At 38.5% G+C, this 20,787-nt stretch overlaps 1 protein-coding gene across 2 annotated transcripts in view; it reads left to right on the top strand.

Annotated features, from left to right (window-relative positions):
- FGD4 (FYVE, RhoGEF and PH domain containing 4) overlaps positions 1–20,787 on the top strand; it is a 116,996-nt gene that overhangs the window by 78,956 nt on the left and 17,253 nt on the right. For both annotated transcript variants that reach the window (XM_075503818.1, XM_075503826.1), the window contains exons 3-7: positions 1,902–2,082; positions 5,048–5,534; positions 12,744–12,833; positions 14,999–15,144; positions 19,796–19,952. In XM_075503818.1, the coding sequence (XP_075359933.1) occupies positions 1,902–2,082; positions 5,048–5,534; positions 12,744–12,833; positions 14,999–15,144; positions 19,796–19,952 (1,061 nt within the window). The remainder of the gene's footprint in view (positions 1–1,901; positions 2,083–5,047; positions 5,535–12,743; positions 12,834–14,998; positions 15,145–19,795; positions 19,953–20,787) is intronic.

Raw genomic sequence — 20,787 nt, 5'->3', positions numbered from 1 at the left:
GTGGCTTCTCAGGAGAGGCTTCAGTTACCACACATACTGTAGCAGTTACACAATTTAATATTCTGCTTGCTTCAGGATTGCGTTGTAACTATTTGAAAATTGCAGTGTTTTAAGTCATCCGTTCTGCACTGCATCCTTCCCCAAACTTGCTTTTTTGCTTGTGTTAACATATATAACATAAAGCTTGAAAGGACCAAAGGTAAATGTATACACAGTAAAAGCGTCTGATCTACAGTAATTCTCTTCCTTCTCCCTCTGATTATTTCATTTTTCATTAATTATAGTTGATATGATTGAAGTCTTAAGCTTTTTGTGGTACATTCATTTCTTCATAGAGTCCCTCATGGTAACATCAGACTGCAGCTATCACTACAATCCCTCCCAAGTGCAATTAGATTATTGGAAGCACAGGTAAATATTACCTTCTATAAATTTAATGTAAGGTAGAGATGGAAAGTCATCCTAAATCAAGTGTTTCTTCAAGTTTATCATAGTCTGTGATAGTATATTTGCAAGAATTTTTTCAACAACACTTTCAAATGTCAGTTGATAGGATTTAAGCTAATTCCTGTGGTGCACAGGTTTTCCAGAGTAAGTCAGTAAGCTGTTCTGGAGTCAGCGATGTGAGGAACATGGCTTTTTCACATCCATCTATTGTGTATCCTATAGTAGTGCTTATTTTTTCTACCATGAGAGTTGCACGTGATTCCTAATGCCAACTCCTGTCCTCCTTCCCTTCACGTTTGCTCCCTGGCAGGTCTGTGTAGTTACTGGAGGGCTGGTGCTGGTGGCACACTGGAGCATGGTGCCTGTGGATCAGTGGCCAAGCCCCTGGGGCCATCAGTTGCACCGGCAGTGTATTGCCTGCTCCTGCCGATTTATGCCTGTCTTTTATGTCCCTATGCCTGTCTTTTATGCCCCTATTTATGCCCCTTTAGGGCAGATAGAGTCTTTATTTTTCACTTTCATATCAAATGCTTTTGCTTCTCCACACAAAATGTTTTGGGAGTGTGTGTCGGAATGAACAGTTGTATTCTTGGGAATTAAGGACCTTTCCATTAATTCTCTCTCTTTGCTGCAGCAGGAGGTGTGTTGCTCTGATAGAGGAACACATTTGGGCCCTGTCTGTGAAGTGTTTCTGCTGCCCACAAATGCTGCAGAGTCACTTAAAGGGATAAAAGTTAATTTAAAGATCCCCCAGCACTTGTGACTTCAGTTGCTTTGTGTGTCACCTTGTCTTTTGCGTTCTAGCCACTGCTGCATTAAACAGTGGCTGATCATTAACGGTCTGATTAGAAGGACTTATGGTAGGGATGGGGAAAAAGCAGGAAGAATAAAAAATATTTTCAGGGGGCCAGGATTTTCAGCACTATAAATAGACAAAGGTTCAGTGAGTAAAGGAAGCTCAAAGCTGAAGGCAAATAGCTTTTCCACTGACTATTATTATTATTGAAGTCATAAGGGAGAAGGTAAAGAATGAGAGCACCAGAGTTTTGGGGCAGCAATTTAAATCTCTCTCTTGAGCTCCACAGCACAGCTAGATCCTCTGATTATGCTTAATTCTTTTTACGATAAAAAATGCATTTATGGAGGCCACATGTGTTTACTACAGTACACTGTAAAAACCAAACAAACAAGAAAACCCCCCAATTTCCTAGCTTGTTAAAGTAGTATGTGGTTCAGTGTTCATCTAAGAAATATAACAAGATGCCTGATACCAGACAGTGCATAAAAAACTGTATGAAGTCTCTGTATTGATAAAGCGACTTTAAGGGTAAGTAAAGCCGAGAGCATCTCTTCTTCATTACTGTAGTAAGTTCTTATGCAAAAATCTCATATATGTTCTGGCAGTTCAAAGAAACAGTTCACGAGAGATTGATTGGTGTTCTTGTTGTTTGCAGTGCCTCCAAAGCCAGTTCATCTGCAGAAGGTGTCACCTGTTACATACCAAACCCCTAGGCATAAAGCTTTATCAAACCAGAAACCAAGAATGGAGGAAGAGACACCCACCCCTGTTTCTACTGTTGCAAAGGAAAAGTCCAGTAAAGTGTCAGATCTCATCAATCGTTTTGAGGGAGGCAGGTACGTAATAGAATTTGAATTGGTTTGTAACTCTGTTGTATGTGGATTATTGGAACTTGAACCTGTGGGGAAGAAAGTTGATACCAAGGTAGTGCTCAAACTGATCCCTGCCAGAGGAGTTGATGGCAAAACTGCATGTGTTTTTGAAATGGTGCAAGCCAATTGTATATTTGGCCTGTACAAGGTGTGCTTTTTCATAAGGTGCTAGTCTTAATTTTCCTTTTTAAAAAAAAGAAGCAAACAAACTTGTAGCATTTTTAAAACATCCTGAAAAATGTCAGCAATTTGAAATAAGTGCTGATATTAGAATGAAACTTTGGAGCTAATCTTGAATTCTTCTGTTCTTGCAGAAAAAATATATTTACTTTTATAAGCAAATAGACAACCCTTGATTTTCCTTTTATACTGACTTAACCTCTTCAGATCATTCACATGAAGACGGCGAATTGTACAAGTTTTTTGTATTGATATGGCATATGTTCACTAAACCGTTTGCTTTGTAGTACTTAGTGATTTTGGTGGAATAGCTTGATGTTTTTGAGTTTTGATACTGCCTTTTACAGGAAACATTTGAAACCTTGAGAAACACGAGCCACAGTGAACTCTGCTTTCACAAAATAGTGTTACTTGTGTGTTTTTAATTAGATGTACGTGACAAGCATTGTAAGCTCTGGAACACAAGTTACGAATATATCTGCTCTGTATAAAGAGAGCAACCTTCCAGAAAGCCCATGACAGAGGAACAGCTCAAGAAACACTCCACTGGCAGTTGAGCGTTGCAAGTTTTGAACGTGGCTTTCTTGTGTTTCCTCGGGGTACTGATGTTCTGAAGGGATACCCCCTATGGGAATGAATGCATGATGTACAACAAAGCATGTCCTTCTGAGGAGCCAGAGTATTAAGACTTTCATTGAAAGAATTCCTCCTCAAGATGGGGGAAATGTAATCCTTTATACAGAAGCAGCTGAGCATTGCAAAAGTACGTTTGTCTAGTGGAATAGAAATCATTTCAGAGCTTCATCTGCAAGAAACTTCTGTCATTAGGCAGAGACTTAATTGCACTACTGTCATGACAGCTGCCAAAAGATGGGAAAAAGAAATTACTGCAGCACTGGAGGTCCTGCGAATTCTTCTAGCTCAGGTCTCCAGTCCTGTTATCACTTTGTTTTCCAGTCTTCCTCCAAAGCATCATCTAAGTCTTTTTAACAGTGTAGTATCCCTAGAAAAACAATTTCATCCTTTCTGAAAGGAAACTCCTCAGGTTCATCATGCCCTACATCAATGAGCCCTACGTTTGTACCTCCTAGGCACGCCTGCTGGTTTGTACAGGAACTCTTTCAATATTGTGCAAATAAAGGAAGCTATAAAAAGAGCAATGAAAACTTTATTATTTGTAGACTTTTAAAAATAAGAGCATTTTTGTTTTGGGGGAGTAGGGGAAGCTGAGTTGCTTTTTGGCCAACATCATTCATAAAGTACACCCAATGATATCTGTCCAGTGATTAAATTCTCCTCAAATCTATGATCTCTGCTTATGAGAAACTTCCGTAATTAGCATGCTGAGTTCTGGAATGTCCTGCTGTGGCCATGGAAGCAATTCCTGTTTTTTAAATGAGCTCAGCTCACAAAATGTGTCTTCCATGAAGGTGAACTTCACTTGTAATTATTGGTCTTCAAGTGTCTAGGTGGCAAGTTCATGAACTGCAAACTGTGATTGTCAATTATGATAACATATTTTCATTAGTCTGTACAGCCCACAAACATGTAGGCATGGCAAAAAGTTAATTAAAACTCCTTGCTGTGTGCATGCAATTGGAAAATGTAAATTAATTCTATCTTTGAGTTAAGCTTATTTTTTAAAAAAAGGCATAATCTTTACACAACTAAAGGAAAACTAAATTAGGTTTTTTTGTTATATGATGGAAGAAAATGAAGCTAGTGTAAGATATTTTTTGAGCTTTGTGTATGGAAGCGCAGAATATGCTTATAATATTTGTGTAAACTGTCCTGTAAATAAGAAGTAAACATACGATTTATAAGCAGCCTTCATCTTTCCAGAAGATTAATGGTCCATACTAGGAACAATATGTTAGAGGACAGTCATGGTATTGTTTTGCAAGTTGAATATGGCTTGTTAAATGTACTTCAGACAAAAATGTATAGGTTTTATTTTGGTTCCAATTTTTTTTTTTTTTTTTTTTTTAAACTATAATGAAGCTAAGCACTTTTACAGAGTAGGCTAACATGTATATTAGTCTAAAATTCAAAATCTCAAGAATAAAACAGAGAGATAGTGAAAGGTACAAACAAGTGATACCATATGTTTTAAGCGGAGATAATATATGGAGGGAAAAACCTTCAGAAAAGATGCAGCATGATGAAAAGACACTGCTAAATAAGGAAACTGGAGGGGAAGAAATGGGGTAAGGATTTAAAGCTCCTCCTGCAATATGCTGAACTAACAAAAGGGATGCTAAATTTTCTTGGACATTTTTCATGCATTTTGTATAACTGAAGGGCAATTAGGGAACAGGCTGCTTTTTAGTTTAAGCATTGGACTGGGACTTGGGAGACCCTGAGTCTTTCTCCATTTCCACCAGTAATCTTCTGGGACACTTTGGGCAAGTTGCTTCATGTGTCAGTGCCTCAGTTCCCTTATCTGTTACATGTAGCTAACCATACTGTCTTCCATTTTACAAATGAGATTCAAGACACATGGGGATGTAATGAATCAATATGGATGGCACTCTGGTTTCCAGTAAGAAATGCATGTTTGTGTGCATTTTAATGGAATAATGCAGTTCAAGTCTCGATGGCCTGAACTTCCTAATATTAACACAGGGAAAAATGGTTTGAGAGGAATTGGTTATATGGTGCAACTCTCCTACTCCCTGTACCAGGAACTTGCTGTAACGCCATGTTTCACTTTTCTCTCATCTATGTTTTGTTTGTTTGGTGTTTTTAGCCCGTTAAATCCTAGTGATTTGAAGAAAGATTCCTCTGTTCTCCACATTTCTAAATCTCAAGGAAGATATGGGTCAACACCATCACCTCAGCCAAAACTCCCCTCCCAGCACCCACTACAAAAACAGGGAAACAGTAATACCGACAAAACTCAGGTTGCACGGCTACACACAGCCAACGGAGTAGTAGCACAAGACCAGACGGAAGATGAGGACAGGAGATTACCTGATCGTGGCTCTGCTACGTCCACCCCAGTTCCGGATAATGGAATCAACAGCAGCTTGATAAATGGGGAAAGAGAAAGTACTTCCAGAGAGTCATTGCAAAGTATAACTGCCTGTGAAGGAGAGATGCTTAACAGCTGCTACAGGACTCCAAGCAGTGATACACTGCTCCCATCTGAAAATGAAACTCTAGAAATTAATACTAACGTGAAGGAAGAACCAACTGAGGAAGTCAGTAAGCAAGATCAACCTGTAGAAACGAAGGTAAAAAGAGAAATTGTTTCGTTCTTGCTGTATTACTACTTTGTGCATTTTCTCTAGGTTTTCATTTACAAAAATAAGAGCAGGTCAGAAAGTTGAAAATCTTTTGGTTATTTTTCCTCTGAAAATAAGTTTTGCTTTCCTTTCCCCTCTCCTTCCCTAACCCCCCCCCCCCCCCCTTTTTTTCCCATTAGGTATCTGAGGTTTAAAAAAAAGTGAAACATGCTTCAGCTGTGCCAGACTACAAGGGACACATGTTAGTGGTATATATAAAACAAAATTCCACATGTAGTAAATTGCAGTGACAGGACTTTAGGCAGAACTGTCATGTGAATCCTTAACTTGGATGTAGTTGTCAAGTCAAAGCTGGAGAGGCAGTGGCAGTCTGCTAGGTATCAGAGAGACACAAGGTTCAGAGTATACTAAATATATGCCTTGTTAACAAGGAGAATTTATCCCATGATGAATTTGAGTTTCGTCGCAAGGAAGGTTTTAAATAATTAAGGGAAATAAGTGGGTGGAAGAAACTCTGTCTTGGGAAAATTAATTGCTGAAAAATTGTGCATATTTCCACTTCTAAAAGTTTGATTATGCAGTTTGCCTTCTCGTACTGAAGCACTGATGGCCAGTGAACATCATTAACAGTTCTGGTCCAGCCGTGCTATGTGGGAGTCATGGCAGAGGGGGCTGGGCTGGATCCTCCCAGCCTTCCTCTTCACTGCAGAGGCAAACAGCTGAGTGCTGATAAAGCCCTTCATTGCTTGTCAGGAGTACACCTGCATCAGTTAACTACAGACCTCTCCAAGCCCTTGAGTTTGATTAGCTAAGGGTCACATACATACATGCTTGAGGGTAAATTCTGTGTGGGGGAAAGGTGGGTCTCAAATTCTTGTGTATTACAGGATAAAATATCCTAGGTAATGACAAGAAGGTGCTGTGGTGTGGGGGTTTTCTTGTTTGTTTTGGAGGTTGTTTTTGCCAGTAATGAATGAACGTTATGATTCCTGTCTAAACATAAGCCTGGTCACAGTCCAAGGTACCTTTAACCTGCCACACCTCTCATTATGTTTCTGTCTCCTGTTTGGTAATGCCTGTTTCCCCTCTCTGTGCCAATAAAGTGCTGAATGCTCCATGGGCAATGATGTTAAGCTTGAATCCAAGTCACGCAGTAAGATGCTGGCAGTATTTTCAGGAAAAAGCAGAAATGGGAGGCAGTCCTGTTGTAAAGTCCAGGAAGGAACTAGGCAAATGCTAATGGCAGCAACCTCATCAAAATCTGTCTTTGAGCTGCTGGGTGACCAACACATGTGATCTGCCCTACATTGACCAAGAGTCAAATTGTGAGGTGTAATGTGACTGTTACTAGATGTATTGTTTGCTGGTGCTAGAAGGGTAAAAAAACCAGAAAAAAACCCCAAACTAAAACAAACCCATGCAGGATGACTCTTAAGTCGGCATTAGTGGAGAACTGAATCTGTAAAACTGAACTGGGTCACAGCAGCACTTCCTGAGATACCAGCTTGCTTGCAATACAAGGACATTCCCTTTAGTCTAGTGAGATTAAGCAGCATGTCTACTGCAGACTGATCTAAGGGCCCCGCTTTACAAAATCAAACACTGATTTAGTTTGGGTTAATGCGACCTATAGATTGAAGTCAGTCTAAGAAGTGGAAGTCTGTGTAGCTGTGTACCTGTGGAAGTCTAAGTAGCTGCTGCCATGCCGTCTGGAATAGGGGGAAAGTGGTGAGGAATAGGAGAGGTCTGGTGGAGCTTTAAGCTGTTACTGTGTCCAAGCAGGCATTGGGAAGAAGTAAGAGCATTTAGACAGTCTGTGATTTTGCTAAGTGCCCACTTAGTCGGTAAAGAATCTTAAAACTGGGATGCAGTCCAGTTGAAGTTGCACAGCACTGACTAACAGCACTCTTTTGCCCTTTTTAATTAAGCAAGTGTAGGTACAGTTGAGTAAAAGCAATAGGAGCAGATGCATGTGAGTCATAGACAAACTTTAAATTATGCATCTGATATATATATATATACACACACTGATGCAAAGTATCTTCTTTGTCTCTTGCATGGCATATTTCCTAATTCAAGGAAGAGAAGAAAGTGGTGCTATCTCTTTGTTAAATGCATACATGTACAGCAGAAGTAAACTAAGTCCACTGCTGGAAAGGGTGAATTAAATGGGGGAATGGTGCAAAACCAGAGCAGAAATTACTTTTTAAGTCTAAAAAGAAGAGAAAGCTTATTTTGAAATAATGTTGCTCTTACAATTTTTTTTTTCCCCCCTTATTACTGTAGATCTGACAGATCTGTAGATCACTGTATCACTGTAGATCTGTCAGATTCTTGCAGGTTCTGGAAAAGTTGAGACAAAACTTACTAAATTTGGCAGTGTTCTCAAACATTTTCCCCAAATGACCAGAGTAGAGTATGCTTTAGTTTGAAAGTCACAAACCACAAATATCACAAGCAATAAGACAATTAAAAGTAAAAAGTTTCCTGCCTTGCAGCAGAAGCACCTTCTGTCATAAAATTTGGTTTGCTTAAAACGCGGAGGCTGAATAGTACAAGAACATCCCAATCAATAAACTTCCTGAGTAACATCTTGTGAGAAATCTGCTGCTAGAGCTAACTGAAGACAAGAAGACAAGTGCTTCAGTATATGTTGTGAGACTGGTAGGAAAGAGGGATATAGACTGCATGCATGCTACAGATGGAGAAGAATCCATTGCGCATCTTTAATAAAGTCCTTACTTGATGTCTCCTTTTAATGGCAATGTTGGGGGCTCTGGTGTTTCAGATGCAAAACCTGGTGGAGATCGTAAGGTAAGTTGAAAGGATTTCTAAACGTAAGTTGAAGTTTTGATTTAAAGAGGGTGAAACTTTGTTGCTAAGTTAACTTTCTGCCAAGAAATGTTTTACTGTTGCAACACTTGAGAGGTGCTACCAGCTTCTTCCTGGTTCTACAATTTTATGGTCGACTTTAGCAACAGTAAATCATGAACAAAGAGGTATGTCCTTAGCACCCAATATAAATGCGTAAATCCTCTTGAGAAGAATCAGTTCCTTAGGGACACCAGAATCTTTACCGCTTTTCTTGGTTGCTATGCAAGAAACTCACCCATCCTTTGTGCAATTGGCTGTTTTATAGAGTTAGTATACCAGAAGGTGATGGTAGCATTCAGGATTTTCATTGCAGGTCTTGCAAAATTTAGTGCTTTCCTTGATTTCAGAAACTGAGGACTCAAGAGATTAAAGGAAATCTTAAATTCTCCTGGAAATTTACATTTATATTCCCAATACTTAGGGAAGAAAGCTTTGGATCGTGAAGCAGCTATGACTCAAATGGTTTTAGAAAAGAAAAACCCACTCTGTTACTTTAGACCAAACTCAGCGCTACAAACAAACAAGCACAACATAGATTGAATGATATTTTTTCATACTCTACATCTCTCACCCTGTGTTGCTTAATACATTACTGCAAAGCCCATGGGGCAAGGGCTACACCTAAATAGAAGTGAGTCATATCATCTCTATCATGTTGGTAGGTATAGCTTTCTTGATCAGAGATGGCTCCTGTTTGGTTTGGATAATAAGTTATGGCTATATTGGGATTTAGGTTTATGTAAAGGCTACTTTAAATTAGCATAATTTTTGCAAGTTTAGGACAATGGAAAAACAATGTTAGGAAATATGAACACAGATGCAAAAAGTTCATACTCTCAGCAGCATTCTTCATACCTCTTCTTAATTTTGGAGTTCAAGAACAATTTAGGTAAAAATTACTTGCTTTTATTCCTTAAGCATCCATAGTAATGTAATGATTCTCAGGATGTGTAACTTTGTACTAAAGAATATATAACTAGGCCCACATGAAATACTTACTGTAAGCATCCATATAGAGATACAAGTTTGCTGTCCTGCCTGATGCACCTACTGCTATCTCACACTTCTGATATTTTGATTAGCAGTTGAAGTCCTGCACCTCTAATGTGAATGTTCTCTATATATCACACTAATAATTTCTGTTTGTTTTTATACATTGAGTTGCCATGTGTTATGGATTATCACAGAAGTTTGAAATGTTCCCTGAAATCGTTGAGAAGTTGTGCTTGAAGTGATAGAGTGTGTGTCCAGGTATACCTTCTAGTAAATTTTTGTCTCAGTACTTTTTGTTAACTGCAAAGAACCCAATATAAATACTGATGTACTAAAAGTGTAAAGAAATCATTGGAGATAAATATAAAACCTCTCCAGAAAAAAAAGTGTCCATTTCTTTCATTTCTATTCTTTTATTATCCTACTTGTGAAAAGAGATGTGTGCATTTATGGTTAATAAATGAAGATAAAGCTTAACTTGTAACTTAAAAGAGAATTAAAACTCCCTTTTACTGTTAATTATTAGATTTGATACAGTAGTTCTTTACGGAAGCATTGAAATTCTCAGAAGTTGAATACTAACTTAATGTTTTCCATGGTTTTTAAAGTTTTTTTTCTAAGAATTTTCCCCCATTATCTCTACAAGGTTTTTCAAGGCTGTTTTGTTGAACAGCTCTAATAACAAATGGCTCCATGTCATTCTTGCTGTCACAAAACGTAATTCAGTATTTATTTCCAAATTATGTTGTAAGAATAGCCAAATTCAGGTCTGCAGAACTTGAGCCCCTTCTTGGGGTCTGCCTGCCCTGGGCCCATAGCTTGGCTGCTCCCTGCGTCCCTGCTCCAAGGAATGGTGGGTGGGCAGCTGGGGGTAGAGGTGCAGCGCGGAGTGGTGTGTGCCATGGCAGAGCTGGGATGGCTGCAAATGAGTTCCCTGACAGCAGGAAATTTGGCTTACACCAGCTGCAGCACTGGCTTTGCGCAGTGGTGAGTCTTTCCACCAAATGTGCCTAGCTGTGCAGCAGGGCGGCCGAGACCCATGTGCCCCCCCCCCCCCCCCCCCCCTCTGATCCCAGTTCACCCCATGTGCTCAGGACAAGTGGCTGCCGCTTCCATCAAGAAAAGCTCCCCAGGAGATGGGTACCACGGCTAGCAAAATAGCCTGTGACCTGTTGTTTCCAGCCGGAGGGAAGCTGGAGTGACCTTGTGGAAACCAGATGCTTTTCTTTGGATGGGATACTAGATAAGGCATTGAAGAGGGAGAATGAGTAGGGAGGAGATGGAGCTAGTAGTAGAAGGCACAGCTGGGAGTTCATGTAACGTGGGCAAACACTGAGATGGTGAGATGGGAAACTGAGGACTTCCCTAAAAGAAAACTAGCAATACAATTTTGTGTTATTCTTGCACTGATCTAACCCTGTGGGTGGGTGTTCTTATGCTGGAATAAGAACGTGCCACTGGGATTAAAAGATAACTCATCTGTGGTGTGTATTTTTTCCCACATAGAAGATTCCTGAGTCAGGTAGTGTGATTGATGTAGAAAGGAGACTGAGGTTCAAGAATTAGGAAGATGTGTAAGGCTGATACTGAAAGGATGGGAAAGCTGGGGTCAGAGCATAGTGGGAGAGTAAGAAGGATTTGCCCTGACTGAGGAGAGAGGATTAAATGCTTTTTCTGAATTGGTCATTTTGTGTGATATTTTCAAGTCTGCTATGCATGATTTTCCCCTCTCTTAATTAGTTCAAGTAATTTTCTGAAAACTGTGCATTGGTTCTGTAGCACTGCTTCAGGGAGAAAGTGGGGTTTTGGGGAGAGAAAAAAAATAAAATTGCCGAGGAATCAGTAGCCTCCATGGTTTTGTGCCTCAAGTCCACATGTGAGATTGCTTGTAAATGGCTGCACTGAACGACGTGCTGTAGCTGTAATAGCTAATCCTTCAGCGCTCTGCAATGTCTCTTGACAGCACTTAAAATGCTGTTCTGTAGGTTACTGTGGTTGCTGTGCTGATTTAAACAGATTTAATGAACAGCTTTGAACTCACTATCGAAAGCCTGTATTTAGGGAGGAGGCTTGCCGTGTAGCAGGGTGACTGTTAACACTACAGATTAGAATTGAAATGTGTTCAAATTTGGAATGCTTATTGAATACTGAAAAGGGGGAAAAAAGCCACTGAAGTCCTTTAAATGAAAAGACTGTACTTTAGTATTCAGTATTCTGCAAACCATCTTTATAAATGTACTTGCAAATGTTTATCGTACTCTTGTGTGGAAAGCAGTGTGCAGTTTGAAATCAAAAATAACTCTTTCAAGCTCTCCTCTTTAGTTTTTTATGAAGACTTTCTACGATTTGTCTTGAAAGTTACCACTTTCCCATAAGTGCCATGATAAGACTGCCATTTACTTAGGAAAGGCTCGGATGTCATTAGATGTGAACACTTGTCAGCACTAGCACTAAATCTGGAAGAAAAATCTTGTAATGGAAGTGTAATTTTGTTGAATCTGACACTCGTGAGCATGAGACATTTCCCTAATGTTTTAATATTTTAGAAGGCTGTGCTTTCTTTGTTTGTTTTGAAGTAACTTCTCATAGCAACTCACAATTTTATATTCTAACATATTTAGTTTAATATTTAAATTTGAATGAACATTTTAAGTTTCTGTTCAGCATAAGAATCAAAAATATATTTTGTGGAATGAAAGACTTCAAAGTGAAAACTTCCCTTAAGATGCAAAAGTGTCTTCCATAAAGGCCTAGCGAAGGAACCCTCTAATTGCAGTCAACAATTAGTCAGCAATGACTGTATTGATGAACATAAAACATTTTGTACGGTATTTTTCAATAATTCTGTCGTACAAAGAACATGCAGTTCAAATAACTTCTGAAACGGGGGTGGGGGCGAACACCGACTAATCCCATCTGTTCCCTCTTACTCTGCAAATCAGTTCTTCCAGCTCTGAAAGGTCAGTGGTACTCAACTACCAGGCTGTGAGCTGATCTGTTAAGTAGGGAGTTGGTGCTTTGGCAAAGATCCCTGTACAAACTGAGAGATACTAAATGGTTTAGGCTTTGAGTTTTACTCAGCAGTGTGATTTTTATCCTCCTCTGACTTTTGTATTTGTTGATTAAACCGCTGGAAAGTTTGTGTTTTCCAAAATGGGATGACTGTTACTAAATGTGAAACTTGGATTCCAGTTGCATTTTGGACTGTAAGGTAATCATATGTCTTTTCAACTTTTTTTTCTTTTTAGTATTAAAAAGAAATACTTTTCTTTTTAGTATTAGTATTATGTTTTCTCCAGTATCCTAAGAGTTCTTCTTATTTTCCTTCAGGAGACAGATGAACAGAAACGGCACAAAATTGCCAGTGAGCTTCTGCAAACAGAAAAAGCCTACGTTAGCCGACTTGACCTCCTAGATGGGGTACATTTTTCTTGAATTTGTTTTTATTTTCTTGCCTTGAATTCACTTGAATGGCTATGCGTAAGTGTGTATATAAATTACATAGAAAGGTGGTATGTTTTTCACGTTTTGCTGACTTTGTCAGTCAGACATTTGCAGTTGCCACATAACTTAGCCTATATTTCTATTTTAAGAACACTAGATTTTTAAAAGTATTAGAATTTTGTGGATATTAATGCAATAGGTTCTCTGTGTGTAAATGTTACCATAAGCAATAGTAGTGCAAACCTCATGCTAGTAGCCCTTCTAACAAAGGGGATGGATAATGTTACGCTCATTCATTTCTTGGCTTCTGGTGACACGGACAAGAAGGGTATCATTTTATAATACTGAAATCGCCTACCCACTAGAAAATTACTAAATCTTTCAAATCTTTGAGCCACCTGAACAGAATTTTGCTTTAGCGCCAAACAACCTAGGAAGATGCCCATTCTAAACTGTATATGCCCTGTTTTCCCCACTATATGTTTAGACTAAATCCTGTTGAAGTGAACAGAAATTACTCTTCTGCAAGGAAAGGTTTGAATTCTTGTGCTCTCTAGGCTCAAACTGATATTTCTTAAATGTGAAAGTCTGTAGTTCTTGTGTATTTTCTTTTTTAAGCCTTGTTTACTTTCTCACATAACACCTACATCCATTTTAACTGGATACCTATAGCTATGCGTTGCCTTACTCCATGATATTTTTCTCGGACATCGCTGTTTAAAATTCTCTGGTCTAATGCATAAGTCTTGTACACAGAGTTCAGGAAAAAGTAAAAAGCCTCAACTGATATGATAATTGTTCAGACTGCTTGGGGATCTAAGTAATCATCCTCATGAAAGTGGATTTACCTAGCTGACCCACACTGGGACCAGTATGATGTGTGTTTTAAAAGACAAAGTATTGGAAAAAAAAAAGAAGCTTTGATTTAGAGAAGTTTAAAAATAAAAAAGGAAAATGTTTACTTCATTACCCATCAGGAAAACTTATGAATGTACAATTATTTTCCTTGATGCAATCATAAGTGCATTACTCTTATGCCTGTTTTCCAAATATTAACTGGACAGAGTTCTGAAAAATGAATTTCAAGCACAGCTGCTCGACTGCTGCTAATGGGAGGAAAGCAGAAGACTGGGAAGGGACTATTATGTTTCTAAACTTGGTTTAAAAGTTATGTAACCTTTATAGTCTTCAAAGTAACTTGTCAAAATTAACTAACTGTCCTCTCAGAGATGCAGCAAAACGAGCATGTTTTAAAGTATACGTGAAAGCATATGGCTTTTTTCCTTTTAAGACACTTCTGCTGTCTCAGTTGGGATTATTAAAGTTCCTGTCTTCAGACTCTTTTCTTCTTTCCCAAGCCCTTTCCCAAACTTCTGAAGCCCTTTCCCAAACTTCTGAAGCCCTTTCCCAAACTTCTGAAGCCCTATCTCCTTCTGAAGCCCTTTCTAAGGAGAAGCAGTCTGTTCAAGCATGGGAGAGGGAGATAGAGGGACCATAGCTCCCCATAAGCACTGTTCTATGTGATGTGCACATCGAGCTGCACGTGTCTCTAGTCATTTTGTAGCTGCATCTAGTCAGGTAGAGCCCACTGATAGGGAAAGAATATATATATTTTTTTAAAGCGACTATAGTAGAGTCCAGTCAGAACTGGGCCCCTTTTCTGCTTTAAATGGTATGTGGGGACCGCTCATAGTCTGCCAACTACTTAGATTTCAAAAGGATAAGGGCATACAGCGTACAAGGAAAGTGGTTGGGCTAATGGTGGTCAGACATCATGCTAATTGAAGAGAAAGCAAGAGTGAAAAATACAACTGGAAGACTGGGAAAGCAGAGATGATGTAGCTGTTAAAACAGACAGGATGCCTGGAGTCAATCCAAAATGCACTACTTAAGTTTGGCTTCCCTTATGTCTGCTCCACCTGCAGCACTTTCCTGGCTCACAAGAAAAAAAATAGTGTGTAAGGGGAGGAGAAGCTTTTAACTTCTGGTGAGCGAAAGACGATAAATGAGTTTGTCATTACCTGTCTATGTTATTGAAATATTAATCTTGCCTCAGTTGGAGTAGGAGGGGTGGATAGGTGGTCTTCCATTGATTAAAGATAATAGGCTGATAGGTTTGGGGCTCTTCTTCTGTATTGCAGGTATTCTATTCCAGACTCCTTGAAGAAGCCAACAGAGGTTCATTTCCAGCTGAAGTGATTAACAAAATCTTTTCTAATATTTCATCGATAAATGCCTTCCACAGTAAATTCTTACTTCCAGAACTTGAGAAAAGAATGCAAGAATGGTAAGAGGCAATTCACTGGTTAATATACTAAAACTGTGTCTGTAGAAACTCTGTCGGAGGATTGAGGTAGGGAAGGTACCTTTGTAATTAAGTGCTCCAGGCCCAGGAAGTACTGCGGGTAGGAGCACATCTGCTCTTCCACTCTTCATTGGGATCTGACTCAGTAGAGGACTTGCATCATTTGCTCAAAATAAAGGACATGTATCTTGCTGAAGCTGGTGAGATTACTCATTATTAAATGCCTTACAGAATTAGGGGTTCAGACTGAAATTACGTGCTACCTGATGAATTCATTGCACAGAATACAAAATTGAGATAAATAACATGTATGTGTTTTGTGCTGCCCTTGTAGCACAGTAACCTTTGTCATTGCTTTCTGTAATAAGGTGGGATATATTTTTGTTTTTCTGTGTTTTGGTTTTCTGTTTGAAATCCACATCTAGGTCAGGAATGTTTTGGGGATATTTTTTCCTCAGCTTTTCTTGATAGGACCTTGATTTGGAGCAAGCAAGAAGGATAGCTGAGGTACAAATATACTCTGTAATGATCATGTACTATTGTAGTATCTTTCTCCTGCCTTGGTGTATACTATTCTGGAGATATTAAAATACAGACATGTATTTTTGGTCTCTCATGTAATTGTCAAAAAAAAAAAAGTCCCAAACCAGTGCTGCTTCTCTAACTTATTTGGGAAAAGGAGACACCTCATTTAAAAAAAAAAAAAAAAAACAAAACAAAAAAAAAACCCCAAAACACACACTAAAAATTTATGAATATTGTTTCATCCAGTTGTTCCACCTCAGCACCTGTTTGTTTGCTGTATTCCATGTTATCTGGAGTTTATCGTGAGGAATTCTAGTGTTTGTCCAGATAGCATTTCCAGTTACACTTTCACATAACACCTTAATTGTCAAAAATCACACTTAAAAAAAAAAAAAAAAAGAAAAAGAAAAAGAAAGTATTCTTGTGACATATATGAAAAAATCTCAGACCACACAGTGGTGCTTTAGACAACAAGCTATATATCTCCTGACTCTGTAAGATGATTCCCCTTTAAAATGATGATTCTTTAAAATAGAATAGTTACCATGCACAAACACATGGTAGCCCTCTATAGTCTTGCATTATATGCAAGAAAGTAAATAAAACCTAAGCATCGTGGAATGTAGTAAAGTTTACACCTTAATTTACATTCCCTGCAGAATGACTGTAAGGTAAATCCACCTTTCTGATCAATTGAAAAAATCTGATAGGAAATACAAATGCCTGGATTAAAATAGAATGCATATTTGTGAGAAGTGGAGTTTAACTTACTCCAATGATGTTTAAAAAGCAGCTTACACTACATTATGTCAGTGCTGTACATATTGGAAATGAAATTTGTGATGTGCTCTTAAAATTTTGCTCTAGACACTTTGTAGAGCACAGAAGATGAGTCGCGCTACCGTATGTATTTGCAAAATGCTAAATTGCACACTAATAATGTGTGTATAATTACATAGCTCAAAGGTTGAAAAGTGCTTTTGCACGTGAGCTTTGACTATTAGTGCAAAACTAATAAATTGCATCATAAGGATATTGTCTTTCCCACATTGCTTGGAAACAACCTCTGTGCTGTACCTGAGACAGCCTGCTTAAATGTCCTTAAAACATTATGCTTTTGGGAGGAGTTAGAAGAAGGGGTGCAGTTGAAGGGAACAATTTCTGATCATTGCTGAAAGAAAAATCTGGAATAATTTTCTATTTCCATCACCAGTCTCTGAAATTGTCTGGCACAACAGCTTCTGCCAGATAGAGAGTTCACTTTCCTCAGCAGTTCCCTTAATTGGACATAGAAAATACTTAACTATGTTATATCGGTAGGTTCGTGCACTTCTTCTGTTGTTCCTTAGCTTCCAATAAAAATAGCTGGATAAAAATTTCTGACACTTTTTCCCTGAGTTGTGGTTTGTTTTGAAAACTTAAGGTAAAAATACATAGTTTTGCAACTGGAAAAGCTGATCAGAAGCAGATTCTTCTTTCATAGAAGAAAAGGCAGTGTGAATCTAAGCTTATCGGGTGGAAATGAAATTATCTGGTAGTTGCATTTTGAACTATGAGTTGAGCATGAGTTGAGCAACAGCTGGAGCTGAATATCTCTTTTACAACATATGGCTTGAAAACAGTGGAAACAGCCTTGTTGCAATATATTTCCCATGAAAAGAGCATAACAGTGATACCACATCAAATAAAATACCTATCTAAGTCTGTCTTTTGTACCTGAGGATGACCAATAGCAGATACCTGGGGAAGAATATAAGAACACAATGTGATAGCCTCGGGGGGGGGAGGGGTTGGTGAAGAAATTATTTCACTCTTTCAACACAAAGTTTTGGAATCTGTGGCAATTACAGAGCTGATCTACTCATATGATTTGTTTTGCTTTGAAACTGCAACTTTCAATTTTGTTGGATGCCTGTTAGCTTGTATATTGGAAGAGAAAGCCGTTCTGTAGTCACCTTTGCTGTGCTGTGATTTTACAGACCTTTGTTTAGTTTTCTTGCAGCCATGACAGTTTTAAATGAGATGCTACAAATCATGATTAATAAGTCAGCTATTTCATGTTTGAGTTTTTAGAATGCAGATGTGAATACCATTGTGGTCTGATAACACAGAAATACGAAGTGTTTCTGTACCTACATTACAATGTGAAGTTCTATTTCTTGACCCGTGTAATGATGCTATCTTTGGAGTCTGGCAATAGTGCAGTGCTGATTTGAGTCCATGGTAGTAGTTCTCTTTCTGATCTGTCTATCCAAGAGAACAGTAACTCCCCTGGACCTGACAGCATTTAGTAGAACTTCATATTTTGGCTCATGGTGTGTAGTGTTTGAGTATGAGATGAACTAGTTATCTACACTTGTAAGTCCATCAAGAGAGGATGCTGTTCTCAGAAGGTTCTGCTTTCTGAGACTTCCCCTGTCCTTCCTCTTCTTCCAGAGCTCTTTGTGCGACGTGGACCTTGTCGTTCTTACCTGAAATGATGATGAATTTGTGTTTTTACAGCCTCAAACATATAAGGGCCTCTTTGGACATATAAGGGCCTTGCATGAAAAGTAGTTTTGAAAATTTTGAATCTTCAGAGACAGTGAAATTGCAGTGGTCTGTGTAAATGGGCATCCATAGGTATCCAAGGAGCAGGCAGAGCAAACTGTTCTTAATTCTTGGTTTACAAAAGTTTTGAGATTTTCTTTTAATGTCTGTCTGGTAATAGTTGTGAAACAGTTAAGTAGAAGTATTCTTTTTTTTGTGCCAGTTTCTTTAGGTACAATGGATTGCCCCAGTCTTTTCTGCTTTATGTTTTGTTTAATTGCAAAATTTTATAATGACTTATCTGTTAAATTTATCAGAAAACTTTAATGACTATTTTTTTTTTCTGGTGACCTTTAGAAATGTATTCACATTTTCTTTGGTTCTGTTGGAATTGGCATAATTTGTATTTTATTTTTAGTTAAAAAATATGCTGCTACATTGCAATAAAATGAAAACCCAGGGAAATAGCATTTAGTGAATCAAAGGAATGGGGTTTTGTTTTAAATTGCTAGCTTGCCTTTGGAAGTGTCTGCTTGCATGTAGAGTGGTTGAAGAAATATGTGAAGCTAATCAAGGGTGGAGAGCCTTGATGATTTCAGAGACCAATTCCCCACCCTATCTTGTCCCCGTCTGTAGTTGCCAGGCCCAGCAGTAGCTCAGACCTCTGCCAGGTCATACATAGGTACCTTCTGCCCCCCCCCGAGGGAGCTGGAGCTGGACCAGCCTTTGCCACTCCTGGCAACATTCGCTATTCAAATAACTTTTCCATTCTGCACAGCTTTTCTCTTGGAGTAGTGGTGTGTTGGAGTAGACTGCTGAAGTAATTGCAGTAGATTGCTTCGCTTTAGACCACTACCACAACATTGGTTTCAGACTTTCAGAAATCCAGAGGTACTGAGTTTCTGAATCTGTCCTTGAAAACAAAATGTGAAACATGTTTTGTATTGCAGTTCTCGGAGATGCATGTGTGCTGTTCCGCTTTCTTTGTGTGCATCGAGAGTGCAGCTTCTCTCCGCCTCTCCATCATTCTGCTTTATTTGAAGATGCTATCAATAATTGGGAAAGATGTGGGAAAGTTCTCACAAAAGACTGGAATCCAAGGGATTCTCTCTACTTCACAGGTTTTCTTAGATAAATAATGATTTTTAAAAGTTGTAAATACATGTATTTACGCAGATGTATATAAGGCACAGAAGAGAAGCTGTACGGTATGGATTTAGTCCTCAAACAAAACCACAGGTTAGATGCTTAGAGAGTAAAGTGTGCTCAAAAGAAGATAACATAGTTTTAAGGAACTGCAAATAAAATAAATTAGGTCATGTTTTTTCAAGTTTTTCATTATAGATAGCTTTTCTTTCTTCAGTGCTCTACATGACCTATCATGTTTATACATAATCAAAGACGATACAAACAATCTTTCCATGTTAACTCAGACCAGTTTTAATGCTTATATTGGAACTCTATACGAGGCCATCCCAAACAGAAGGATTCTCTGTTAAACGCTTGAAACCGTTTTTTAACCTTGTGTGACTTTTTTTCTTTCCTGTTTGCTCTGAGATTCCACCCTCTTATTTTGCAGGACTACCACCCCCAGAATTGGAGATATTCTGCAAAAGTTAGCTCCTTTCCTCAAGATGTATGGAGAATATGTGAAGAATTTTGATAACGCAATGGAATTGGTGAAAACGTGGACTGAACGGTCACCTCAATTCAAATTCATTATTCAAGACATTCAGGTAATGAGGAGAATAATGTACATCTCCAAGTAATACAAGCATCTATAAATATATATATAGGTTTGTGGCTGAAAAAAGGATTAAAGAGAAAATTAAATACCAAATCCCTTAGAATTAAGGGTGGTTATTTTTGTCCGCTTCACACGGCATTCTGTTTCTTCTTCTTCTCCCTTCACATGTGCACAAATACCCACACAAATCCAGCCTTTCCAGTGCAACATAGAGGACCAAAGTATAAAGATTGCAACATGAGAAGACTAAAAAAATACTACATTTTGTTGTAGATACCAAAAGTAAATACTATTTTAAGATAAAGTGACCTGTCAGTGCAGCTATAGATCCTTGCACTGAATCTGTAAGTATTCTGTTGGCTCACACCAGTGCTGTTATGCAGAGCACTATGCTTTGGAAGTAAGTATATAACCCTAAATGCTGAGCCACAAAAGGTAAAGAAAGCTGAACAGTTAAGCAATGCACCATTCTTTTCAGAGGTGCGTTTTACACCCTCTAGTGCTCCCTATAGGTTTCTCTGTGAATTGGCAGGTATGTGTCTTCCTACTGCAGACTGAGCAGCTAGAAATAGGATAAGGTATTTCCACTTAAATTTTACTGCTATAGCGTCTTGTGATTCTAAGCCAGGGAAGACAACTAAGTGTATTTTAATGTAATCTTTTAATTGCATCTAAGATTATGGAAATGAATGCATCTTAAAACACTGCTGAGGGGATTTACATTATAAATGAAACTCAAAGAAAGCACTCCCTTTTCAGATAGAAAAATTAGCTATAAAGGTGTATTTTACGAGTTGTTTTCTAATACATGGTCATGAACTGTT

The sequence above is a fragment of the Mycteria americana genome, chromosome 1, assembly GCF_035582795.1.
Source record: "Mycteria americana isolate JAX WOST 10 ecotype Jacksonville Zoo and Gardens chromosome 1, USCA_MyAme_1.0, whole genome shotgun sequence".
NCBI lineage: Eukaryota > Metazoa > Chordata > Aves > Ciconiiformes > Ciconiidae > Mycteria > Mycteria americana.
This window is presented reverse-complemented; position numbering and strand designations above follow the sequence as displayed.